Here is a 21,833-nt window from a genome sequence, read left to right on the forward strand (position 1 = left end):
TGCTGATTTATGTTTTTTTGGTCCAACCACTAAACTTGGCTTTCTTAACAGGTTTTCATGGGAGTGTGACATTACCAGCATACTGGAGAAACATTCAATGGAATATATTAGTCTGGACCACTGTTATAATTGGACCACCATAATGTTTTCATTATCAATTTTAGATTCTATTGTTCAAATTGATTTTCTCCCTCTATATGTTTCCCAGCATGTATTAACTGGTGATGTTTCATCCACCATGAAGCCTGCTAAGACAAACTTTAACACTTAAGGGTAAGTAAGTCTTTTTTTTTTTTGCTTATTTAAAATTGGATTTGCAGCATTTTGAAATTTTAATTGAAAATGGTCTTGTGGCCACTTTAGCATTAAATTCCTCTTTACTGAATTTTCTGGGATTTCCAGCATCTTATCCCATTTCGATCTTTTTCAGTGTTTTGCTTGAGACATGTTTTCTAAGTAGCCATACATCATATGTGAACAAATTGACTATATATAGTAAATAAATGATTTTTATTAATATTCAGAAAGGGAGCAAATAGATACCTAACTGTGAAGAAGAAAGATGGATCAGAAACAGCTCATGCAATGATGACCTGTAATTTGACTCATAATACAAAACATGCTGTTAGGAGCCTAATTCAAAGATTTCCTGTCACCAATAAAGAGCGTACTGAACTTCTGCCTAAAACAGAAAGAGGAAATGTGTTTGCAGTTGAAGCTGGTATGTATTTTCTGGGGAGCTTCCTTGTTTATCCTATTATTTCTTGACTGTTCTTTTTCCACTTAAAATGTATTTTTAAAAACTAATGTGGAATATGATTTCTCAATTTGAATAGTTGGTTAGAAATGATTAAGAGTTGTGAAGATTTTGGAATGAAATGCAGTGTTAAGGCATGTCATTAAGTTAGACAGGGTTTTTTGTAAAGTGTTACAGTAATAGCTAAACATTTATTGAGCACTTATTGTGTGCTAGACAGTATACTAAACTCTACATAGAGCCTCATAGCAACCCTTGCAAGGTAAGAATTTCCCCTATTTCACAGGTAAAGAAACTGGGGCTCAGAGAAGTTAAATTTGTTCAAGGCCACTCAACCAGCCAGTAAACCACAAAGCTGGGATGTGACTCCAAAGTCTGAACTTCCCTATATTATGCTGCTGTGACACACTAATGAGTGGGATTTTGAATTGGGACTTTAGCTTCTGGGAAGAGACAGGACAGAGTCTTCAGTACATTAACTTGCTCAAAGGTAGATAAATAAATATATTTAGGTTATAAAATGAAGTAATTTTACTATTTGGAAAAATAACTTTTCTAATGAGAAAGTTATTTCTTTTATTATCTCCAGTGAAAGAATCTGCATAATTTCTGTTGGTGGAGTATGTTTGCAGAATGTAGAAATGCATGGCACTAGCTATCAAGGAGTTTTAAAAATACATGCACATAAAAATATTTTGAGTTATGTGAAGAGTATAAAACACATCATGCCTTTTGTATTCCTATCTGTTTAAATGTAGATGTTGACTAAAATGCACAATTAGGAGATTTGTTAAGCATTAGGACCTTATATTTACACACATTATTCTGTTTGATCACATAATCTTATATGCTAACTTTAAACATAGAGGGTTTTAAATTTTTCATATGTTTTCATATTGTATGTAACAGAATTTATAAGTATAATATACATTGTTTCCTACTCTAAAATTATAATTTTCTGTGTTATAATTGATAGAAGCAAGGCTGAAAATTATTTTAGGACATCAAAATTGGGTTTTATTTTTAATGATTTTTGAATGATTGATTTTTGTTCATTTTTAAACATTGTGCACCAGAAATACTTCTGGGTAATTTGACTTCTAATTGATATAAAAATGTGTAACATACTCTCTAAGAATATTGTTTGGCAGTACAACAGCTGAGGCATTGCTTTTTAACTTTAGACTGAGTAGAGAAGAAGCACTTGAAAGGAATTACATTAGAAATTACTTATTTTTGTTTTTTAACTCCTTTTGTTATTGATCATAAATTTTTTTGTTCTCTTATTCATTTTCAAAGAAAACCGGGAAATGTGCAAGACAAGTGGGCGACTCAACAATGGCATACCTCAGATTCCAGTGAAAAGAGGAGAATCTGAATTTGATTCTTTCAGGCAGTCTCTGCCAGTGTTTGAGAAACAAGAAGTAATTGTTAAAGTAATTAAGGAAAATAAAGTAGTTTTGATTGTAGGAGAAACTGGGTCTGGAAAGACTACACAGGTTTGTTTCTTCTTTGTTGTTTATAGAAGAAAAAATTATTTTATCTCGTGATAGTTTTATATCAAATTTACACTACATGTATTTTAACAAAAAACAAAAAAGGAACTTTTGTTTATTTTAATGGTTATTTCAGAAATAAATTATTACTGGAAGTACATTTTGAGAATTTGTAGAAAGGTAATATTTTAAAATATTTATTTTTAAATTAGTACATAAGGGCGTTATTTAAACAGAGGTGAGGTTGTGATTTGGTATCATGAAAGGAAAATGGACTTTGACCTTCAGTTCAGATTCCAGCTTCCACATTTATTGAATGTGAAATTTTAGGCTAGACTTGTAACTCTTTAAGCCAGAGTCCTCATTTATAAAATGGTACTAACAATTGCTACCACTCAAGGTGGGGTTTAGAGATAATGTCTGTGAAGTGCCTAGCATAGTGTTTTTACATAGCAGCTAAATTAAAAGTAATATTGATAACAACAAGAAGTGTTAATACAAAGTTAACATAAAGTGGGATTAATATGACATGTTTGACTTGGATGTTTAGAATCATAGTACTTCATTGTTATGAAGTTTCACTCATAGGCTGACAAGGTTGGAAGTAAGTATGGTACAATGATAATGACCTTTTCTTGTTTATGTTCTTTAACATGTTAGCATGTTGAAACAGGAAAATTACTTTGCTTTTGATTGAGGTGCAGATAGAATAGTCAGTATAATTTTACATTTTCTTCTTTTCTTTTATGGACAAATAAATTTGCTTTTGACAGTTGCTTAAGATTTCCTATGCTTATATTAGTTGGTTTCATAAAGTTAGTCAAATAAATAAGGCAAGGTGGTAGGAGAGGTTGACTGTAAACTTTACCAGTTATTTACTTGTGGGACTTAATCATTTTCACAGAAGTGTAACTCTTTATACCTAAAACTTGAGCCTATAAAACTAATTACAAACGTGATGAAATTTTTATATGAAGACAATGTATAAGATTTTTCTTCAACATGATTATGATTAAGTGAAATTCCATGGAGTCATGCCAAAGAATCTGTTCAGATGTCTTTGATTGTTATAATTGTTTTAATATTAGAAAGTTTTGCCAGTTGATGTTAATTGTAGCCATTTTAATTATATCAAATAGAGATTATGAAAGTTTTGATAAAATATAACAAATATGGTTTTATTTAAATTATTTGAGTGTTCTTCCTAAGGATATTTGTATACTGGGATTATGGATGTCTATTTTCACAATTATGTGTATCATTTTACTAGGTATGAAAAGATCTGGAGAATTTAGTTAGGAATTAAATATTATTCTCTTTGCTTTTCAAAAGAAACTATTAATCTAAATGGGTTTAAACCTAAGAAGTAATTGTATCTTGTTCAAGGAGTTCAAGTAAAATTACTAATGTTCCTGTCCTATGAAATACAAATATGACAGTTTGAAGTTAATATCATTAGCCATTTTCATCTTTCCTTTGGTAGCATTAGGAAGTTATTTGCCTTTTTTTTTTTTTTTTTTTTGCGGTACGTGGGCCTCTCACTGTTGTGGCCTCTCCTGTTGCGGAGCACGGGCTCCAGACGCGCAGGCTCAGCGGCCATGGCTCACAGTCCCAGCCACTCCGTGACATGTGGGATCTTCCCGGACCGGGGCACGAACCCGTGTCCCCTGCATTGGCAGGCGGACTCTCAACCACTGCGCCACCAGGGAAGCCCCTATTTGCCTTTTGAATGTTCATATTCATTATTCATGTTCATTATATAAAATTCAAACATTATAGAAAATATTATAGAAAGTGAAAGATTTCTAGTTCTCTTGCCACCCTCCTCTTTCCCTGGTTTATTGTTAGAAACTTGGAGTATATGTTTCTGGGTTTTTCGGGGGATTGTTTTGTTTTTGTTCTCTTTACAGTATTGATATAGATTATTTTTAAAACAAACATGGGATAATATGTATATGCTTAGCATCTTGCTTTTTTCACTTAATAGATATTGCATATTTTTCTGTGTCAGTACCTAGCGATAGACCTCATTTTTTAAACAATTGAGTAGCATTCCTGAGCATTTTTGTAATAACAGTGATAAAATAAATGACTGTTTACTGCGTGCTGAAGTTTTACAACAGTTATCTTAATTAAACCTCTTATTAACCCAAGATATGTAAGCTTGTTATTATCCTTTTTACAGATGTGGAATAAAAACTAAAACTTAAAGATGTTAATCTACCCAAATTCACATAACTAGGAAGTGGCAGAGAAGGAGTCTTACTCTGTACTTGCTTTATTATATTGCATCCTAATATTTCTTTTCTAATTTGTGGGAATGTTTAAATGGGATACATTCCTAGAAGTGGAAATGCTGGATCAAAAATATTGCATTTAAAATTTTAGTAGCTAGATTAACTAGTTACTGTCTGTTAATTCAAAAAAGAGTTATCGTATTAAAATAGTACTGAATGTGTTGAAAGTTCCCATTTCTCTAAAACTTAGGCAACAATGGATATAATTTATTTTTTACCTTTATCAATCTGATAAGCAAAAAATAATGTTTTAATTTGCATTTCTCTGATTCTTAATTGAGTTTTCGTTTGCTTATTATCTATTTATATTCTGTGAGTTACTTATTTATATCTTATTTTTCTTTAGGTTTAATCATTTTGGATTTATTTTTAATAGTGCTTTGTACATTATGGATACATGGCTGTTATGCGTTAGATATCTTAAAAACAATTTCTCCCAATTTTTTGGTTGCTTTTTAAGCTTTGCTTATGGTATCTTGATTAGTAGTTTTACATTTTTATTAGTCAAATCTGTCAGTCTTTTATTAGGGCTTCATGCCATGCTCAGAAAATCACTTTCTACCCCAAGATTAAAAAACATTTTCCTACAAATATTTTATTCTAATACTTTTATATTTGTAGTTTAAAAAATCCATCTGGAGTTTATTTTATTGTGTCATATCAGGTAGGAATCTAATTTTTTCCTTATGTTAGTATCTAGTGTTCCAATATAATTTTCATTTAATAATCCCTTCCCCCGATTTTAAGATACTACTTTTTAAAAATTGAAGTATAGTTGATTTACAATATTGTGTTAGTTTCAGGTATACAGCAAAGTGATTCAGTTATATATATATAACATATAATTATTTTCAGATTATTTTTCATAATAGGTTATTACAAGATATCGAATATTGTTCCCTGTGTTATATAGTAAATCCTTGTTGCTTATCTATTTTATGTAGTGTGTATCTATTGATCCCATACTCCTAACTTATCCCTCCTTCCCTTTTCCCTTTGGTAACCATATGCTTGTTTTCTATGTCTTTGAGTCTGTTTCTGTTTTTTAAATAGACTCATTTGTATTATATTTTAGATTCCACATATGAGTGATATCATATAATATTTGTCTTTCTCTGTCTGACTTACTTAGTATGATATTCTCTAGGTTCATCCGTATTGCTGCAAATGGCAACATTTCAGTCTTTTTTATGGTTGAGTAATATTCCATTGTGTACATATATGTGTGTGTGTATATATATATATATATATATATACCCACCACATCTTTATCCATTCATCTGTTGATGGACACTTAGGTTGCTTTCATGTCTTGGCTATTGTAAATAGTGCTGCTGTGAACATTGGGGTGCATGTATTGAGATACTACTTTTTTTTTTTTTTTTGCGGTACGCGGGCCTCTCACTGCTGTGGCCTCTCCCGTTGGCGGAGCACAGGCTCCAGACACACAGGCTCAGCGGCCATGGCTCACGGGCCTAGCCGCCCCGTGGCACGTGGGATCCTCCCGGACCGGGGCACGAACCCGTGTCCCCTGCATCGGCAGGCAGACTCTCAACCACTGCGCCACCAGGGAAGCCCTGAGATACTACTTTTGATCAAATACTAAATTTCTATAGTACCTGGGTATATTTCTGGAATTTTTGTTACGTATTTTTAATTATCTGTTCCTACACCAAGGTCTCATTTTTTGCATTTTGTAGTTTTACAGTATGTAGCATAATGTTCCGCTTTATTATTAGCTTCTCTTTTTAGATATTTCTTAGCAGTTTGTTTGCATTTATGCTTCCGAATGAACTGGTCAAGTTTTTAAAAATCCCGGAGGGTAAGACATGCATGAAAAGATGTCCTTTTCACTCATAGTTAAAGAAATGAAATCAAAACAATAATTATATTTTTCAACTATTAGATTGGCTGAAATTTAAAAATTGATGAAATCCAACATTTGCATAGGTGTTGGGAAAACAGCATCTTCTGCTCTGTTGGTAAAAGTATAAATTGTTTTGAAGAGCAGATTGATAATTTTTCTATAAAAATTTAAATTTATATACTCTTTGGCTCCACATATATTTGTCTTTGCATAAGTATGTGAAGATAGATGTTCACTGCAGCATTCTTTTTAATAGTAAGCAATAGCATCAAAAATAACAAGCCTAAACAAACTGGAAATTACTTAATGTATAGTCATATTTGTTAAATTATAGCACATCCATAAGATGGAATGTGCAGCTATTAAAATGGATTAGGTAGATATGATATGTTATTAAGTGACATCTGCAAATTACAAACATTAAGTATAATAATGACTTTGTGTGAATAAAAACCTGTTTATATACACAAATAATTTAAGTTGTATAAACTTTTTTTTTCTCTAGAACAGTTTATAAGAAACTTAACAGTAGTTACTTTCATGGAGAGGGCTATTGGTAGTGGTATGGGTGGGGAAGACTTTTACTTTTTATTTTAAATCTTTCTGACCTGTTTAAATTTAATTATAGAAAAGTGTCTGCAATCCTGGTATTAGGCTCTTTCTGGTTTCTTTATATTTTTCACTATTTAAAAAATTCCAATGGAATTTTGATTGTTGTTTCATTGACTTTATAGGATAACTTGGGGAGAATTGACATTTTTGCAATACTGATTATTCCTATCCAGGAATATGTCATATTTTTCTAGTATATTCCTGTCTTTTATGTTTTTCAGTAGTGTTTTATAATCTTGGTTTTTCAGTAGTGTTTTATAATCTTTTTCATGTAAACCTTAACTATTTCTTTATAATTTTGTTTTTAAGTGTTTTAGTTTTAGTTCTATTGTGAACAAGATCTTTTTAAATTACATTTTTTAGCTGATTATTAGCAGTTACATGAAAGTTGTTGGTTTTATGATTATTTTATGTTTGGATATGTTACATAACTTTTTTTAGTTCTGATGGTTTTTCAGTTGATTGACATGGATTTTCTGGATATACAATTATGTTGTCTTATAGTACTTTAAAATTTGTTTCAGATTCCTCAGTTCCTTTTAGATGATTGCTTTAAAAATGGTATCCCCTGCCGTATATTTTGTACTCAACCAAGACGATTAGCAGCTATTGCTGTGGCTGAAAGAGTTGCTGCAGAGAGAAGAGAAAGGATTGGTCAGACAATTGGGTATCAGATCCGTTTAGAAAGCAGGTAAAGACAATCCACCTGTAGCTTTTTATCATTCTCAGAAAAGACTAAATATTTATATTTCATTAAATATAGAGCATGTGTTAGTTGAAAAGCTAGATGATCATTTTGCTCCAAGTAAGTTTATAATAGGCCATTGAGCTCATGTCTAAACTTAGTGAGGTTTTGAATAAGTAAATAGCTTGAAAAAGAGTTTGGGCCGTAGATAGAAATCCTGTTTCATAGTTTCATGATAAAGCTATTTCACCTCTTTGAGTCTTAGTTTCCTCATGTATAAAATGGGGCTAATGAAAGCATCTAGAGCATAGGTTTGATGTGAAGTTTATAGTAAGCGCTCAGTAAATGTTAGTGACTGAATTGATTATTATTAGTAGTAGTAGTAGTGCTAGTAGTACCTTCTTGAGAAGTAGTACCATTTCTTTGCTCACAGGTATTTGGATATAGTGATTCAAAAAGCTAATCTCATTTATGATATACCTTTTTCCCCCAAGTAAAAAATGTTTAGGATCTTTAAAAAAATCTATTTAAGTTCTTTAACAAAATAATTACTAAATTAATAAAAGATTGTTAGTAATAAATTTGTGAGATTATCAGGCATAAAATATATATTTCATATAACTTTGCTAATAAAGCATATGTACTAGTACACTGTTATATTAGTAACACTTATTAAAGTACAAAGGACACTAGCATTTAATATATGACCTTGTTTTAATTACATAAAAGATTTGTAATTGTGAACTTTATTTTGATTTTTTAAAAAGGGTTTCTCCAAAGACACTTCTGACATTTTGCACCAATGGGGTACTGCTTCGTACTCTGATGGGAGGAGATAGTTCATTGTCAACTGTGACACATATTATTGTGGTAAGAATATTTAAATTTAAATATCTAATTAAATTTAGAATAGGATATAAATGAGAACCAGTTTTTTTAAAACGGCTATTCTAATCAAGTTACTTTTTTTAACTTATTTTTTATTTTTATTTTTAAAGATTTATTATTTATTTATTTATTTATTTTATTTATTTTTGGCTGCATCGGGTCTTAGGGTCTTAGTTGCAGTATGCGGGATCTTCGTTGAGGCATGCAGGATCTTTCGTTGTGGAGCAGGCTTCTCTCTAGTTGTGGCCTGCAGGTTTTCTCTCCTCTAGTTGTGGCGTGCAGGCTCCAGGGCATGTGGGCTCTGTAGTTGTGGCATGCGGGTTCCAGAGCACGTGGGCTCTAGTTGAGGCGCAGGAGCTCAGTTGTTGTGGCGTGCGGGCTTAGTTGCCCTGCGGCATGTGGGATCTTAGTTCCCTGACCAGGGATCGAACCGTGTCCCTTGCATTGTAAGGTGGATTCTTTACAACTGGACCACCAGGGAAGTCCCTCAAGTTACTTTTTATTGTCCATAATTGTTAGAAATAAATATTTTATATTAAATAAAGATATTCTTACCATCAGGTTTTATGAGTGAGAATAAAATAAGTAGATAGTTTTTTAAAAAGTGCTTTTTATATATGAAAATGGCACATGTATTTTAAGAGTTCTCCAGAATGGTGAAAGTTTTCTTTTTTCTCTGTGCTTAGTCATCTGATTTCTCTTCCAAATCTTAGAGGCATACTTTAAAGTCATTTAACTTCATGGTTAAGCTGCTAAATTAACTAGCTGCTGATGAAATAAGTAGATGAATTACCACCTTATTAAAGAATTCTAAGCTTTTATACAGTTTGTGTCAGAAAACTTAGATTAAGTTTTATAAGCTTGTGATAGGGCAGCTTTTGGAAACTTATTAGTTCTGTGCATTCAAACCACAGGATGTACCTGGTCCTGATGCTAACAGAAGCATATTAAAATAGATTTTGTATTTATTAAAATTACATTAAATTAGACTCCACTAATTCAGCATTTATTGTAGTTTTTGTGGGAAAAAGGGCAGTGTTTTGTTACCCACAGTAGGTCGTTAATGTCTGATTATTTCTAAATTGTCCATAATACAAAATTTTCAGTAGTTGGCTGTGTCCACATTTAACTTGAATTAGTGTGAAACCCAGCAGCTCCATAATTTTAAAGACTTTAGTTATTTTTATGTTTTAACTGTTCCATGGTTTTGTTTTTGTTTACTGCAGGATGAAGTACACGAAAGGGATCGATTTAGTGATTTTTTACTTACAAAGTTAAGAGATTTGTTGCAGAAGCACCCAACTTTGAAACTAATTCTTTCTAGTGCTGCCTTAGATGTAAATCTTTTTATGAGATATTTTGGGAGTTGTCCAGTGACATACAGTAAGTTAAACTGTCAGATTTCTTCTAGAATTTTTATGAAAGAATACTTTTTTGGCTTGACTTTATTTATTATAATAGAAATTGGGGAATGTTCTGATGTATAGAGCATCCGTTTGTTTTCTCTGAGATATGCTTAATCAGTCATCTCTATATATTTTCATCCTCGCCTTTTCCATCTACAACTCTTTGGTATTGTGTAGTGAGCCTGATCTCTAGTCTTAAAAGGAGATATGCTTTATTTTGTATTCCCCTTTAAATTCTGTCCTATAGCTTTGTCTTTATTGCTAGACTCTTTCAAAGAGTAGTCTTTATGCCCGTGTTTACTTCCCATGTACTTCTAAATGTGTTGCCACTTAACTTTTGTCCTTATCCTTTAATCAAATCTGGTTTTTCCACCAATCTTTAAAAAAATTATTGATTTCTTCCTCTAAAATTGAAAAAGTTTTATGTGTTTACCTCAGTGAAATAGTACAAACATTCAGGGAAAAAGTTCACAATCACCTGTCTTCTTTTCATTTCATATCTTTTCTTCCCTGAGATTACTTGATGTTGAAGCCTTGTGTATATCCTGTCTCACCTTGTCCATGCTCATACAACATATGTAATTATATACATATATATTGGGTTTATAGAAAATGGTTTTTACATAAATGGGCACGTGCCATATACAGTGTTTTGCAATTTGCTTTATTCATATGACAGTATATCATGAACAGTTCTCCAGTTTAGAAGCTCTAGATGTAGTTCATTATATTGAAGAACTGCTTTTATATTTCCTAATAAGGATGTACCATGATTTATTTAACCATTTCTTAATATTTGGACATTAGATTGGTCCTGATTCTCCCTTTCCCCTACTATAAACATCGTTGTTATGAGCATCCTTCTACATATATTCTTATATATTGGTGCTCTTATTTCTAAGGATAGATTCCTGAAAGTGAAATTGTTGAGTTAAAGAATGTATCTATTTTTAATTTTAACAGTAAGATGGTTTTGCCATTTTACTTTTTCAAAAGGCTGAAATGATTCACATTTCTGCAGTTTATGGGGCTATTCATTTGTGCATTCTTACCAGTATTGTTTTGAAACTGATTTAATTTTACATAATAATCTTACTTATATTTTCTGTAGTATTTCTCATAATTGTTACCCTTTTTTTGTGAAATGCTCGTATCCCATAATTTATTTGCCAGAACTACCTCCTAAGTCTCATTCTGTATTACAGCCTGTACTTTCTTAGTCTCCTCTGTGGGCTTCTCTTCTTTTGCATGGTGCTTAAATATTGATATTTTTGAGGATTTTTCCCATGTTTTTTTTTCTCTTCCTCCCTTCCCTTCCCCGCCCTTCCCTGCCCTTCCCCATCCCCTTTCCCTTCCCTTCCTTCTTTGATTTCTTTGCTTTTTCTCTCTTTCCTGCTCTATGCTGTTCTCTACTAGGTACTGGGGGTGCACAGTTAGTTTTCCTGGAAGATCTCATTCTTGCCCTTGGCTTCTACTTTCTCTTGCACTGATGACTCTTGAATCTTTATTTCCCAGTTCAAACTGTTCTCCAGAGCTTTGGACTTGGTTGCTTATAAGCAGTTCACCTCTAATACACCCAAACTGAATACTTAATCCTTTCTAAAAAATCTGCTTCTCTTGTGTTGCCTGTTTTGGTTAATCATACCATTGACCTAATCACCTAAGTCATAAACCTGTAAGTCTTTTTGCTCATAATATTACTGGGTGGTAAGGCACATAAAATTTATGCATCTGCTAATTGAAGGTCATTTTGGCACCTAACATTTGACATGTCTAAAACCAAACCCCGGCTCCCACAAGCCAACCTGTTTTTCTTTTAGCTTTCCTTGTCAGCCTCAGAAAATGGCAACATCATCCATTGAGTTTTGTAAGCCAGACGTTCAAGAACTGTGGTTGACACTTCCTTATCATTCTTGGGTATCCATACCCAATCTAATGCTGAGTTCTGTGGATTTTACTTCCCATCTATCTAGAGTCTGTCTGTCTCCTTCCATTTTTACTATCACCAATCTTGTTCAGGTTATTGTCCTCTTCAGCGTGAACTATTGTAATTGCTTCTACCTGGTCTGTTTCATCCACTCTGCTTTCTTTTAAATCCATTCCCCATGTTGCAGCCAACGTGGAATTTTCAGCCAGATTTCTGAAGTGGAATTTTGATGATGTTAAATACTCTCATGAGCTTGAAACTTTGAACAACCTTTACCTCAGAATAAAGACCTAAACCCTTAATAAGACTTATCTATTTCTTCTGCCTCATCTTGAACTACAATCCCTTCTTCACACCCCTCTTCACATCATGTTCCAACTAGCTTGGCCTTTTAGTTCCTTGAGAACATCATACTCTTTCCCACCATAGGGGCTTTGTACATACTGTTTTTTTTCTTCGTAGTATACTCTTTCCTCTCTGCGTAGCTTAGTTATTTTGTTTACCCCCTTCTCTTGGTTCTCATTTTTCTCAGTGAGGATGCTTTTCTTGATTCCTTCAAATTCCCCTATTATGTACTGTCATGGTATCTTGTACTTCTCTCTCATAGGACTTTTTACAACTTTATTTTTACACTGACGTTTTGGATTATTGGATTAATGTCAGATTCCCCTGCTAGATTACAAGCTTCAAGCTTCAAGAGAGCAGGAGGAACTCTGTTTCTGCTTACCATTTATATTCCTAGTGCCTAGCATGATGCCAAACAATCAAGTATATAGTAAACACTGGAAAAAAACATGCAAATGAACAGTTGTCTAAAATATAGATCAGAGTTATATTTAAAGGACAATATGAGGATCACTTGACCTATGGAATTGCCTTTGGATTAATATTCAGAATTATTAATTTGAGAATCTCATGTTTTTATGTGAATTATCTCTAAGATGCAAATTGACTGTTTAAAAAAATTCCTGTTTAGTACAGGGAAGACCATTTGAAGTAAAAGAAATGTTTCTGGAAGACATTTTAAGAACTACTGGATACACAAACAAAGAAATGTTAAAATACAAAAAGGAAAAACAACGAGGTAAGCTTTTTATCAAACAAATATAAAAGAAAATTACTATTGATATTGACTTTTTGGAGTACTCCAGTCTTATACTATGCAGATACAAGGATACTTGAAAGTATTTCTCTCTGTGTATAGTTGTAGAATATTATATTAGAATACTGTCCCATATGGATGTTCTACATTCTGGTTTATGTCCAGAAGTTATAATCTATAGAGAGGAATTGAAAGGGGATTCCAGAGTTGAGGACGCTGAGTGTGTCTGTATCCAAATATTCAACCACTGTTTTAAGGAGGCAGAAGATTTGTGCTGGCTGTCCCCAGCATATGTTATAGAGTGGGAGTGGGGAGTGGGTGAGGAAGTGGAAAGAGTAGCATATGAGTAATAACAGGCTCATCTTTGGTATAATTGTTGAGTTTTTCAAATCTTGATATTGTTATGAATTGCATCAGTACTTTGAATTTAACATTACTTGCCTATTAATACATCTCTTATGATTTATACTATATCTCAGCTTTTGAATTAAGGTTAAGTTCCTTTTGCTTACTTTTAACTACATTATTCATGCTGGAAGACTTGGCTTCAAGCTTTGATTCCTTTGTTTAGTTAGTATAACCTTGGACAAATAATCTTAACTTCTTTGGATTCTTCAGTTGAAAAAAGCAATTAGCATTGCCTGTGTCACAGTGCAGTGCTGAATCACTAATGTGTAAATTATAAAACTTCTGGTTCTCAAAACTTTTGGAGATGAAATTTGAATATAACTTGTGTCTCAAATTCAATAAATGATTTTCTACAAAGCGCTATATTAATATTAGTCATTGATTTTAACAGTATTTGTTATATGGCTAAAATACTGTTCATTAAATTATGTCCTTATTCAGAAGTAAACTTCTTACTAGTAGATGAATAGATGAGGTTTTATAAAGCAGTTTCATGTCTCCTTTTGGTTCAGCATAACACATTTTATTGAATGTTCCTAATTAATATATTTTTTTAAAGTAACTTTAAAATAAGGCCAACTTTTAGGTATTCTCAGATTCACTTAATTTTTTTAAAACAAAGAAATATATTTCAAAAAGCAAAGAATTTATCTACTTATTTTCTTTGGTAATTAATTTAGAAGAAAGACAACAAACCACACTTACAGAATGGTACTCAGCTCAAGAGAATACTTTCAAGCCTGAATCTCAGAGACAGAGAGATGTCCCAAATGTAACTGAAGAATTTGATTTATTGGATGATGGTGATGCTGTCTTCAGTCAGTCGGTAAGACCTCAGTGGTTTCACACTGCTATTTTGAGTGAAACTTGTGTAATTTAAAGAACATTTTATGAGATTATATTTTTTATTACATTATTAGGGAATAATTGCCTTAGTTTATGTTGGACTACAACACATTTTTCAGAATAATTTTCTACACACTTTTTTTTCAAATAATGCAACATCTTTTATTGTTTCATTCTGAGTTAAAATTATTTCAATATTTTCTATAAATTTTGTGAAGAAAATAGTTGTAGATATTATGTATATATACATACATTATTATTGCTAGATATTTTATCATCTCAGAAGTTTAAGAACCTATGAGCTAAGCAATGCAAGATAAGCTAAGTTAGGAAAAAACTGAGAAAAGCCTGTTGGTATTAGGGCAAGTAATCAAGACTGATGTTTCTACCACAAAGCCATGTGACTCTGTAAAATCAGTTACCCACTATAGACCTCAGTTTCTTTTTCTCTTCTGATTTTCTCCCTTCTATTTTGCCACAATATCTTTTACAAATGAAATATTTTGTAGAAATACTGCCTGCTCATCCATCACTCTCCATCCCCACCCCTAAGTGGGGCTTCTGCTACTTTGGATTTCTTGGAGTCTGTTTGAAAACTGGAACCATTGGATTTCCTAGGTCCCTTCTGGTCTTTTGATTCTGGTTTAGAATTCTTAAAAAGGCATTGGTGATTAGTGAGATGTCTGGGACTATGCACTTTTTAGAAAAAGAATTAAACTCTTTTGAACATGAGAAGCTACGTAATGCAGATATGCTTGCAGTTTTCTTCCAGTGTTTAAAGTTCTGATGCATCCAAATGAACTATAGTTTTAAAGAATGTGTACTTTTAAAGAATGTTTAAAAATTGTTATTTAGTGCAGGGAACATCCATTTGGTTCAGTGAACAGCATTTTGACCATTTAAATTAGTGATTCTTTTTTTCTTTAAATTATTTGTTTATTTTTGGCTGCGTTGGGTCTTCATTGCTCTGTGTGGGCTTTCTCTAGTTGCGGCGAGTGGGGGCTACTCTTTGTTTTGTGGTGCGCAGGCTTCTCATTGTGGTGGCTTCTCTTTGTTGTGGAGCACGGGCTCTAGGTGTGCGGGCTTCAGTAGTTGTGGCACGCGGGCTCAGTTGTTATGGCTCGTGGGCTCCAGAGCACCGGCTCAGTAGTTGTGGCGCACGGGCTTAGTTGCTCCATGGCTTGTGGGATCTTCCCAGACCAGGGCTCGAACCCGTGTCCCCTGCGTTGGCAGGCTGATTCTTAACCACTGTGCCACCAGGGAAGTCCCTAAATTAGTGATTCTTAAGCCTGGCTGCACAGTAGCATCCCCTAAGGAACTTTTAAAGTCCTGTGGAATCTGGCCTCCATCCCAGAGATTCTGAAGTACTTGCTCTGGGGTGGGACATGGCTTCAGTGTTGAAAAGCTCCAGGTGATGTATCCTCTGTTGTGCAGTTGGGACATAAGACCACTGATATACAGGTACATTTAGCAACATTCTGTCAGAAGCACAGTTAATATTGTGACTGTATTGTACTCCTTTGTTGACAGGCTCATTCTCAGATAAAAGATGAATGTGAAAACAAGATACAATATTGTGAGTAATTATGTTTGTGATGAGATGAGAAACTTTTATGTCAAAGCCTTTGCTGTAATACTGAATGGTTAGTAGTTCTTGTGGCCGTTGTGGCCATCTCATGTTCTTTGCAAGCAAAGGTTAAGCTGTTAAGTAATTTATAATCTTTGCTTCTTTTTAAAGGCAGAAAAAGATGTGAATTGCCTTGAACCATGGTTAATAAAGGAAATGGATGCTTGTCTTTCTGACATATGGCTGCGCAAAGATGTTGATGCCTTTGCTCAGGTCTTTCACCTTATTTTAACTGAAAATGTTAGTGGTAAGTATAATTTATTTAAGTTTTTTTTATTACTCTTGAAGTTATTTATTATGATAGAAGTGTAGCTTAATTCATAAAATTCAAAATTCACTTTTTGTTCACAACCAATATTTTGTTCTTTTGGAGTACTATTTCAAATGTACAAATCAGGATCTTCTTATTAGCATAGTAGAATAAATAAGTATTGTATTAAATCAGGGACTCTTAACCTAATGTCTCCAGAATAGTTTCATGGGGTCTGTGAATATATGACAGTTATATGCAAAAGTATTTTTATGTGTATAAAATTTGTGACATAAATACACTCCCCGCTATGCATCACCCTACCCCTGGAGTATCTTGGGTTTTCAAAGAGATTTGTTATTTCAAAACGGGAAAAATGTTAATGACTTTTGCTGTAGATTATTCATTCAATAAATGGAAAATTTTAGTATACCTTTTGTTATATAGGTTCAAGTTCTGATTCACATGTACCTGCGTTATGTCACATGACATATTTTCACTAATGTTTTATTCTGAGTTCGTTAGTTGGTTATAATGGATATTGGCAATCGGGTGAGTTTTAGGACCCTGAAGGCTTTTAGGCAAAAGGTAGAATGATGATAATAAAAGGTCAGTCCTGGAAGGGATTTAGATGTCAAGTAGTTTATCCACTCACTTGAACTTCTCAGCATTATTATTACTATACTTGATCACTCCTTTCTTGAAACATGTTCTTCAGTTAACTTCTGATATTCCATACTTGATTTATTTTCTTCTCATCTCCCTGGCTGGTGTGTCTTGGTTTCCTTGGCAGGATTTTTTTCTTTTTCTTGACCTCTGAATATGGAATGTCCCAGGCCTCAATCCTCAGACCTTCCTTCTATTTACATTTACTCCTTAGGTGGATCTCATCTAGTCGAAGCTTTAAATATTTATTTAAAATGACTCCTAATTTTACGTCTCCAATCCTGAACTCCCCCCTCACTTCAATATACCTCACCAGTTGACATCTCCAGTTGGAAGTCTGTTAGGGGACTAAAATTAGATATTCCCCAAACAACTTGATTCTCTGTTTCTCTACCTCCCTTTCAACCTGCTTTTTCCTTAGTGTTCCCTTAGTGATCATTATCAGTTGTAGACCTCTTTAAAAATGTATGTGCCTGGCCATCCCAGGCACACTGAATCTAACTCTAGGGTACTACCATTCACCTAGTTGCTAAGGCAACAAAATATAAAATCATCTTTGACTTTGCTCTCATACCCCACATATAATCCATTAGCAAATCTTGTTAGTTTTACCTTCTAAATAAATCCTGAATCTCACATGTTTTACTTCCTCTACTGCTGCCATCCTAGTCAAAGCCAACGTTTCTTTCCTGAACTATTACAGTGGACTATTAACTGCTTCTATTCTTATGTTATTAGTCTGTTCTCCAGAGAACAATCAGATTGATCCTTTTGACAAGGAAATTGGATCATGCCACTTCTCTTCTCTTAGCTGTCCCATGGCTTTCAATTACACTTTGAATAAAAATCTAAGTTCTTTCCCAGATTTAGTCTCTGACAGTCTTTTTTATCTCATTTTCTACTATTTTCCTTGTTCACTGTGCTTTAGCCACTCTTGTCTTCTTGCTCTTCATATATGCTGGCCCATTCCCATCTTTGGGCCTTTGCTTTTGTCGTTTTCTGTGCTTGGAACGTGGTCCCCACAAATACTCATATGGCCCAGTACCTAGTTCATTTAGGTTTCTATCCATAAGTTAGGAAATTTGAACTCTGAGACATGTTGCTTTAAAACATTTATGAAACATTTTAAAGTATTTTTGTATTATCTTTGACCCTCTTCCTAGATATTTCTTTAGAGAGTACTAGACTATTACTTTGATAATGGTCATCCATTATGACCATCCAGGTCCCTCTCCTTTATAGTTTTATTGGACATTTTCTGGAGCCCAGTATTCTAATGTCTTAGGCCATGTGTATGTAGTAAACTAAAATGTTATGGTATCTCTATGAACAGTAATTTACTTCCCATGTTTTTATTTCTCTTCTAAAATCTCAACTCTTAATTGGCACCAGAGTTGAAAATACTTCATGTGATCCAGGAAGCCTTGGGCTTGGTAGATTTTTTTTTTAATCATATCAATTTCCCTCTGTGATCTTGTATAACCAGGTAGTAATTAGCTGGTTTAGTAAGACTAGGCATTCTATGGAACACCAGATGCTAATCATCTATTGCTGCATAACAAATGATTCCCAAACTTAGCAACCTAAAACATCTATTATTTCACATAGTTTCTGAGAGTCAAGAATCTGGGAGTGGCTTAACTGAGTGGTTCTGGTTCCTAGTCACTCATGGAATAGTAGTTAAGCTGTTGGCAGGGGTTCAGTCATCTTAAGGTTTACTGGGGCTGGAGGATCTGCTTCCAAGAAGGCTCACTCACATGGCTGTTGGCTAGAGGCTTCAGTTTGTCTCTGGTTATTGGCTGAAGGCCTCAGTTCTTTGCCATCTGGACCTCTCCATAGGATTGCCTTATTCTTCCCAGAATGTGGCAGCTGGCTTCTCCCAGAGTGTGTGATTCAGAAGAGAAGAAGAAAAGGCAAGCAGGAAGCTATAGGTACCTTTCATGACCTAGTCTCCAAAGTTGCGCACCATCTTTTCCACTTTATTCTATTTGTTAGAATGAGTCACTTAGTCCAACTCACACTCAAGGAGAAGGGAATTAGGCTCCACCCCTTGAAGGGAAGAGTATTAAAGAATTTTTGGATGTTTTCAAACTCCCACACTTATCCATACCCCTAATTGAATATTCCGTTGAAACAATAATTTGCATGTAGTGAGTACAAATCATAATCTTTGCAGATCTCTGTAATAATGCATGTTCCTCGCCATCCCAGACCTACTGAATCTTAATCTAGGAGTAACGCATAGCTATCTGTGTTTTCAGAAATAAAAAGCCTGAAGTAATTCTCTCCATAGGTCCCTCTCCCCACCTTAAGAACCGTTGGCTTATATTAATAACGGATACCATGTTTTAGAGGGTTGTTAAATAATGAGGATAATTAGGTATATATGGAAAATTAAATTTTTCCTTTTGTAATTATCTTAAATTTTACTACAGAGGTTTTTTTTCAGTGGTGATTTCTTTCTGAAATTTTGTAATTTTGTAATTTATGAAAATTAGTTCTCAGTAATTATAGTATGTTGCATTGCTTGAAATATATTCTAAGAAGGAATTTAAATTCAATAAAAGTTTAATTTTTTTCTCATGGAGGGGTTTTATGGGAAGTAAACTTCCTGCCAGTGTTATTCTCATTAAGCATCTAAGATAATAAGAACCTGACATGATGGGGTAATAAAAGCAAAACAAAAGGACCTCAAAAAATCATTTTGAACTTTTCATTTGCCCTTTTAAGCATTCATTACCAGATACTGATGAAAATTAACTTTTTAATTCTTCTTTAATTATATCTTATCATTTGGTCAAGGCAATATCTAGATTTAGGAAGATTACTTAAGGATTCTACAAAGTTAGTAGCTTTCCTTTTCTGTTTTATTTAACAACTATCTTTCCTTCTCCTGCCTTCCAACTGATAGTACCTATTTCATCCTGCTTATACTAAGGACACATCAGTATCGGATCTTCTTGGATCAACTGAGTTAAAGGTTATACAATGCTGTTATATACTTAGGTAAAGGAGCAAGTCCCAGGTTAATTCTCGTAACATTCAAGAAAATTAAAATGATTTTCCAAAGTAATTTGGAAATGTAACATTTATGTATCTTTTCCTTCTTTTAGTGGATTACAGACATAGTGAAACCAGTGCAACAGCTTTGATGATTGCTGCAGGACGAGGTTTTTCAAGTCAAGTAGAACAGTTAATTAGCATGGGAGCCAATGTTCATATTAAAGCATCAAATGGCTGGTAATTTTAAATTGCATTCATTCTTTGTATATCTTTGAATAACTACATATATCTTTTTTGATTTCTTATATGTCTTTATATTAAAAGTTATTTGTAATAATTGCTCATACACCTCTACTTTAATGGGTGAATGAATAAATTTGAGTAACTAGTTTTATAATTTTGAGAATATTATTTCTCTTTCTTAATTCGATATCTTTGAATTTTGGCAGGATGGCTTTAGATTGGGCTAAACACTTTGGGCAGACTGAAATTGTGGATCTTCTAGAATCTTACAGGTAACATTTTATACTATTTTTAATTAATCCTGACTCCTTTTTAAAAAACTTAGCCATATAAATCATAGAATGTGACAAATGAAGGCTATTTATAGTCTCTTATCCAGATTTTTTTTTGTAGTTCTAAGGAGTTTTTCTAATAACAGCTTTCAGTTATTTTGTAGGTTGTTAGTAAGATCCACTGTATTATAGTATTTATTTTATTTTTTATTTTATCTTAAAAAAGAAGAAGGGGAATTTCCAGTTAAACATGGTATTTGTCTCTCTGCATTTCCCGAAAACCTCACTAAAATGGTAAGGAAGGAGTATAAAATGTGTAAACTAACAAAGTCAAAGAGAATGGAAGAGGATATGGCAACTGGTGAAAGATGTTAGTAAATTTTTGGATGATATATGGCTAATGGATTACTGATGTTTGACTTAGCAAAGCTAAGAAAGCTGAAGCCTGAGTGCCTAAAGAGGGAAGTGCCAATGAGAAACAACCTCATTTTAGCTTTGAACTTCTTAGAGGCTCATTCAACTACTTCTGAATGAAGCAATGAAAGAAAGGGCTAAAAAAATAACAGAGTTAGTTGAAATTCTCTATGAGGAGTATTTGGAATTTCAGATTCCCTTCTCCCCTGCCCTCAGGTGATATCTCTTTCCCACTGTAGCAGGATGTAGGAAGTTCATTGAAAAATTAAACCATTTAGAGTTTGGACTTGGGGTGACCAGGTACAGTGGGAGAGTGGGAGTAAGGTATCAAACAGAAAAGGGGTTTCAGTGAAAGTCTACTTAAAGACTAAAAGTTGAGATACCATCCACTCCCTTCCCCTGCTGTCCCTATCGCCTTTTCCTGTTTGATGCTTATGTTCTTTGGCAGAAAACTTGAGAATTCCTTCCTGGAAAAACAGACCAAGCCTAGAGAAAAGATTTAGAACTTTAAGAGGTATGGTATTCCTTCAATGAAATGACCATCTTTAAACCAGATAACTCAATTTTCCCCACTTGTACACATGGAGGTTTTTGTGCTTTACTCTTTAAAAATAAACAAACTGCCAATGATTGATCACCAGGCATTTGAGTGGAAAAAGCACTCAAACATCAAATAAACAGTAACAACAAAAACCCCCAAGAAGTTGAATAAAACTGAGCATCAGTGACCAGAAGAAAACTTCAAAAATAGTAATAGAAAATAATATTCATGAACCAGAAAACAGTGTGCTTAAAAAAAAAAAAAAAAGGAACAGACCACAAATCTTTGTTCAAATTTCATCTTCATGAGGGCTACCCAAATTTACCTATCTGTTGCAATCTGCCTCCCCCCACAGTTGATCCTCTTTAACCTGTTCTACTTTTTCTTTTGTCCATAGGACCTACCATCCTCTAATACACTATATAATTTACTTATTTACTGTATTTATTGGTTTATTGTCTGTCTCTTCTCTCCAGTGGAATTTAGTAAGCTCCTTGTCTCCTTTGTTCAGGGACAGTGTCTGGAT

The 21,833-nt window shown here is 33.6% G+C and overlaps 1 protein-coding gene across 2 annotated transcripts in view; it reads left to right on the forward strand.

The window, feature by feature from the left end:
- The first annotated feature begins 505 nt into the window (after positions 1–505).
- Positions 506–21,833, forward strand: part of LOC308610860 (3'-5' RNA helicase YTHDC2) — a 61,668-nt gene continuing 40,340 nt past the window's right edge. For both annotated transcript variants that reach the window (XM_081259855.1, XM_081259856.1), the window contains exons 1-10: positions 506–721; positions 2,057–2,256; positions 7,554–7,720; positions 8,482–8,584; positions 9,829–9,985; positions 12,912–13,019; positions 14,126–14,271; positions 16,030–16,165; positions 19,948–20,074; positions 20,287–20,352. In XM_081259855.1, coding sequence (XP_081115981.1) covers positions 586–721; positions 2,057–2,256; positions 7,554–7,720; positions 8,482–8,584; positions 9,829–9,985; positions 12,912–13,019; positions 14,126–14,271; positions 16,030–16,165; positions 19,948–20,074; positions 20,287–20,352 — 1,346 coding nt within the window. In that variant the 5' untranslated portion in view covers positions 506–585. The remainder of the gene's footprint in view (positions 722–2,056; positions 2,257–7,553; positions 7,721–8,481; positions 8,585–9,828; positions 9,986–12,911; positions 13,020–14,125; positions 14,272–16,029; positions 16,166–19,947; positions 20,075–20,286; positions 20,353–21,833) is intronic.

Source organism: Mesoplodon bidens, assembly GCF_964165515.1.
Source record: "Mesoplodon bidens genome assembly, contig: HAP1_SCAFFOLD_1022, whole genome shotgun sequence".
NCBI classification, from domain to species: domain Eukaryota; kingdom Metazoa; phylum Chordata; class Mammalia; order Artiodactyla; family Ziphiidae; genus Mesoplodon; species Mesoplodon bidens.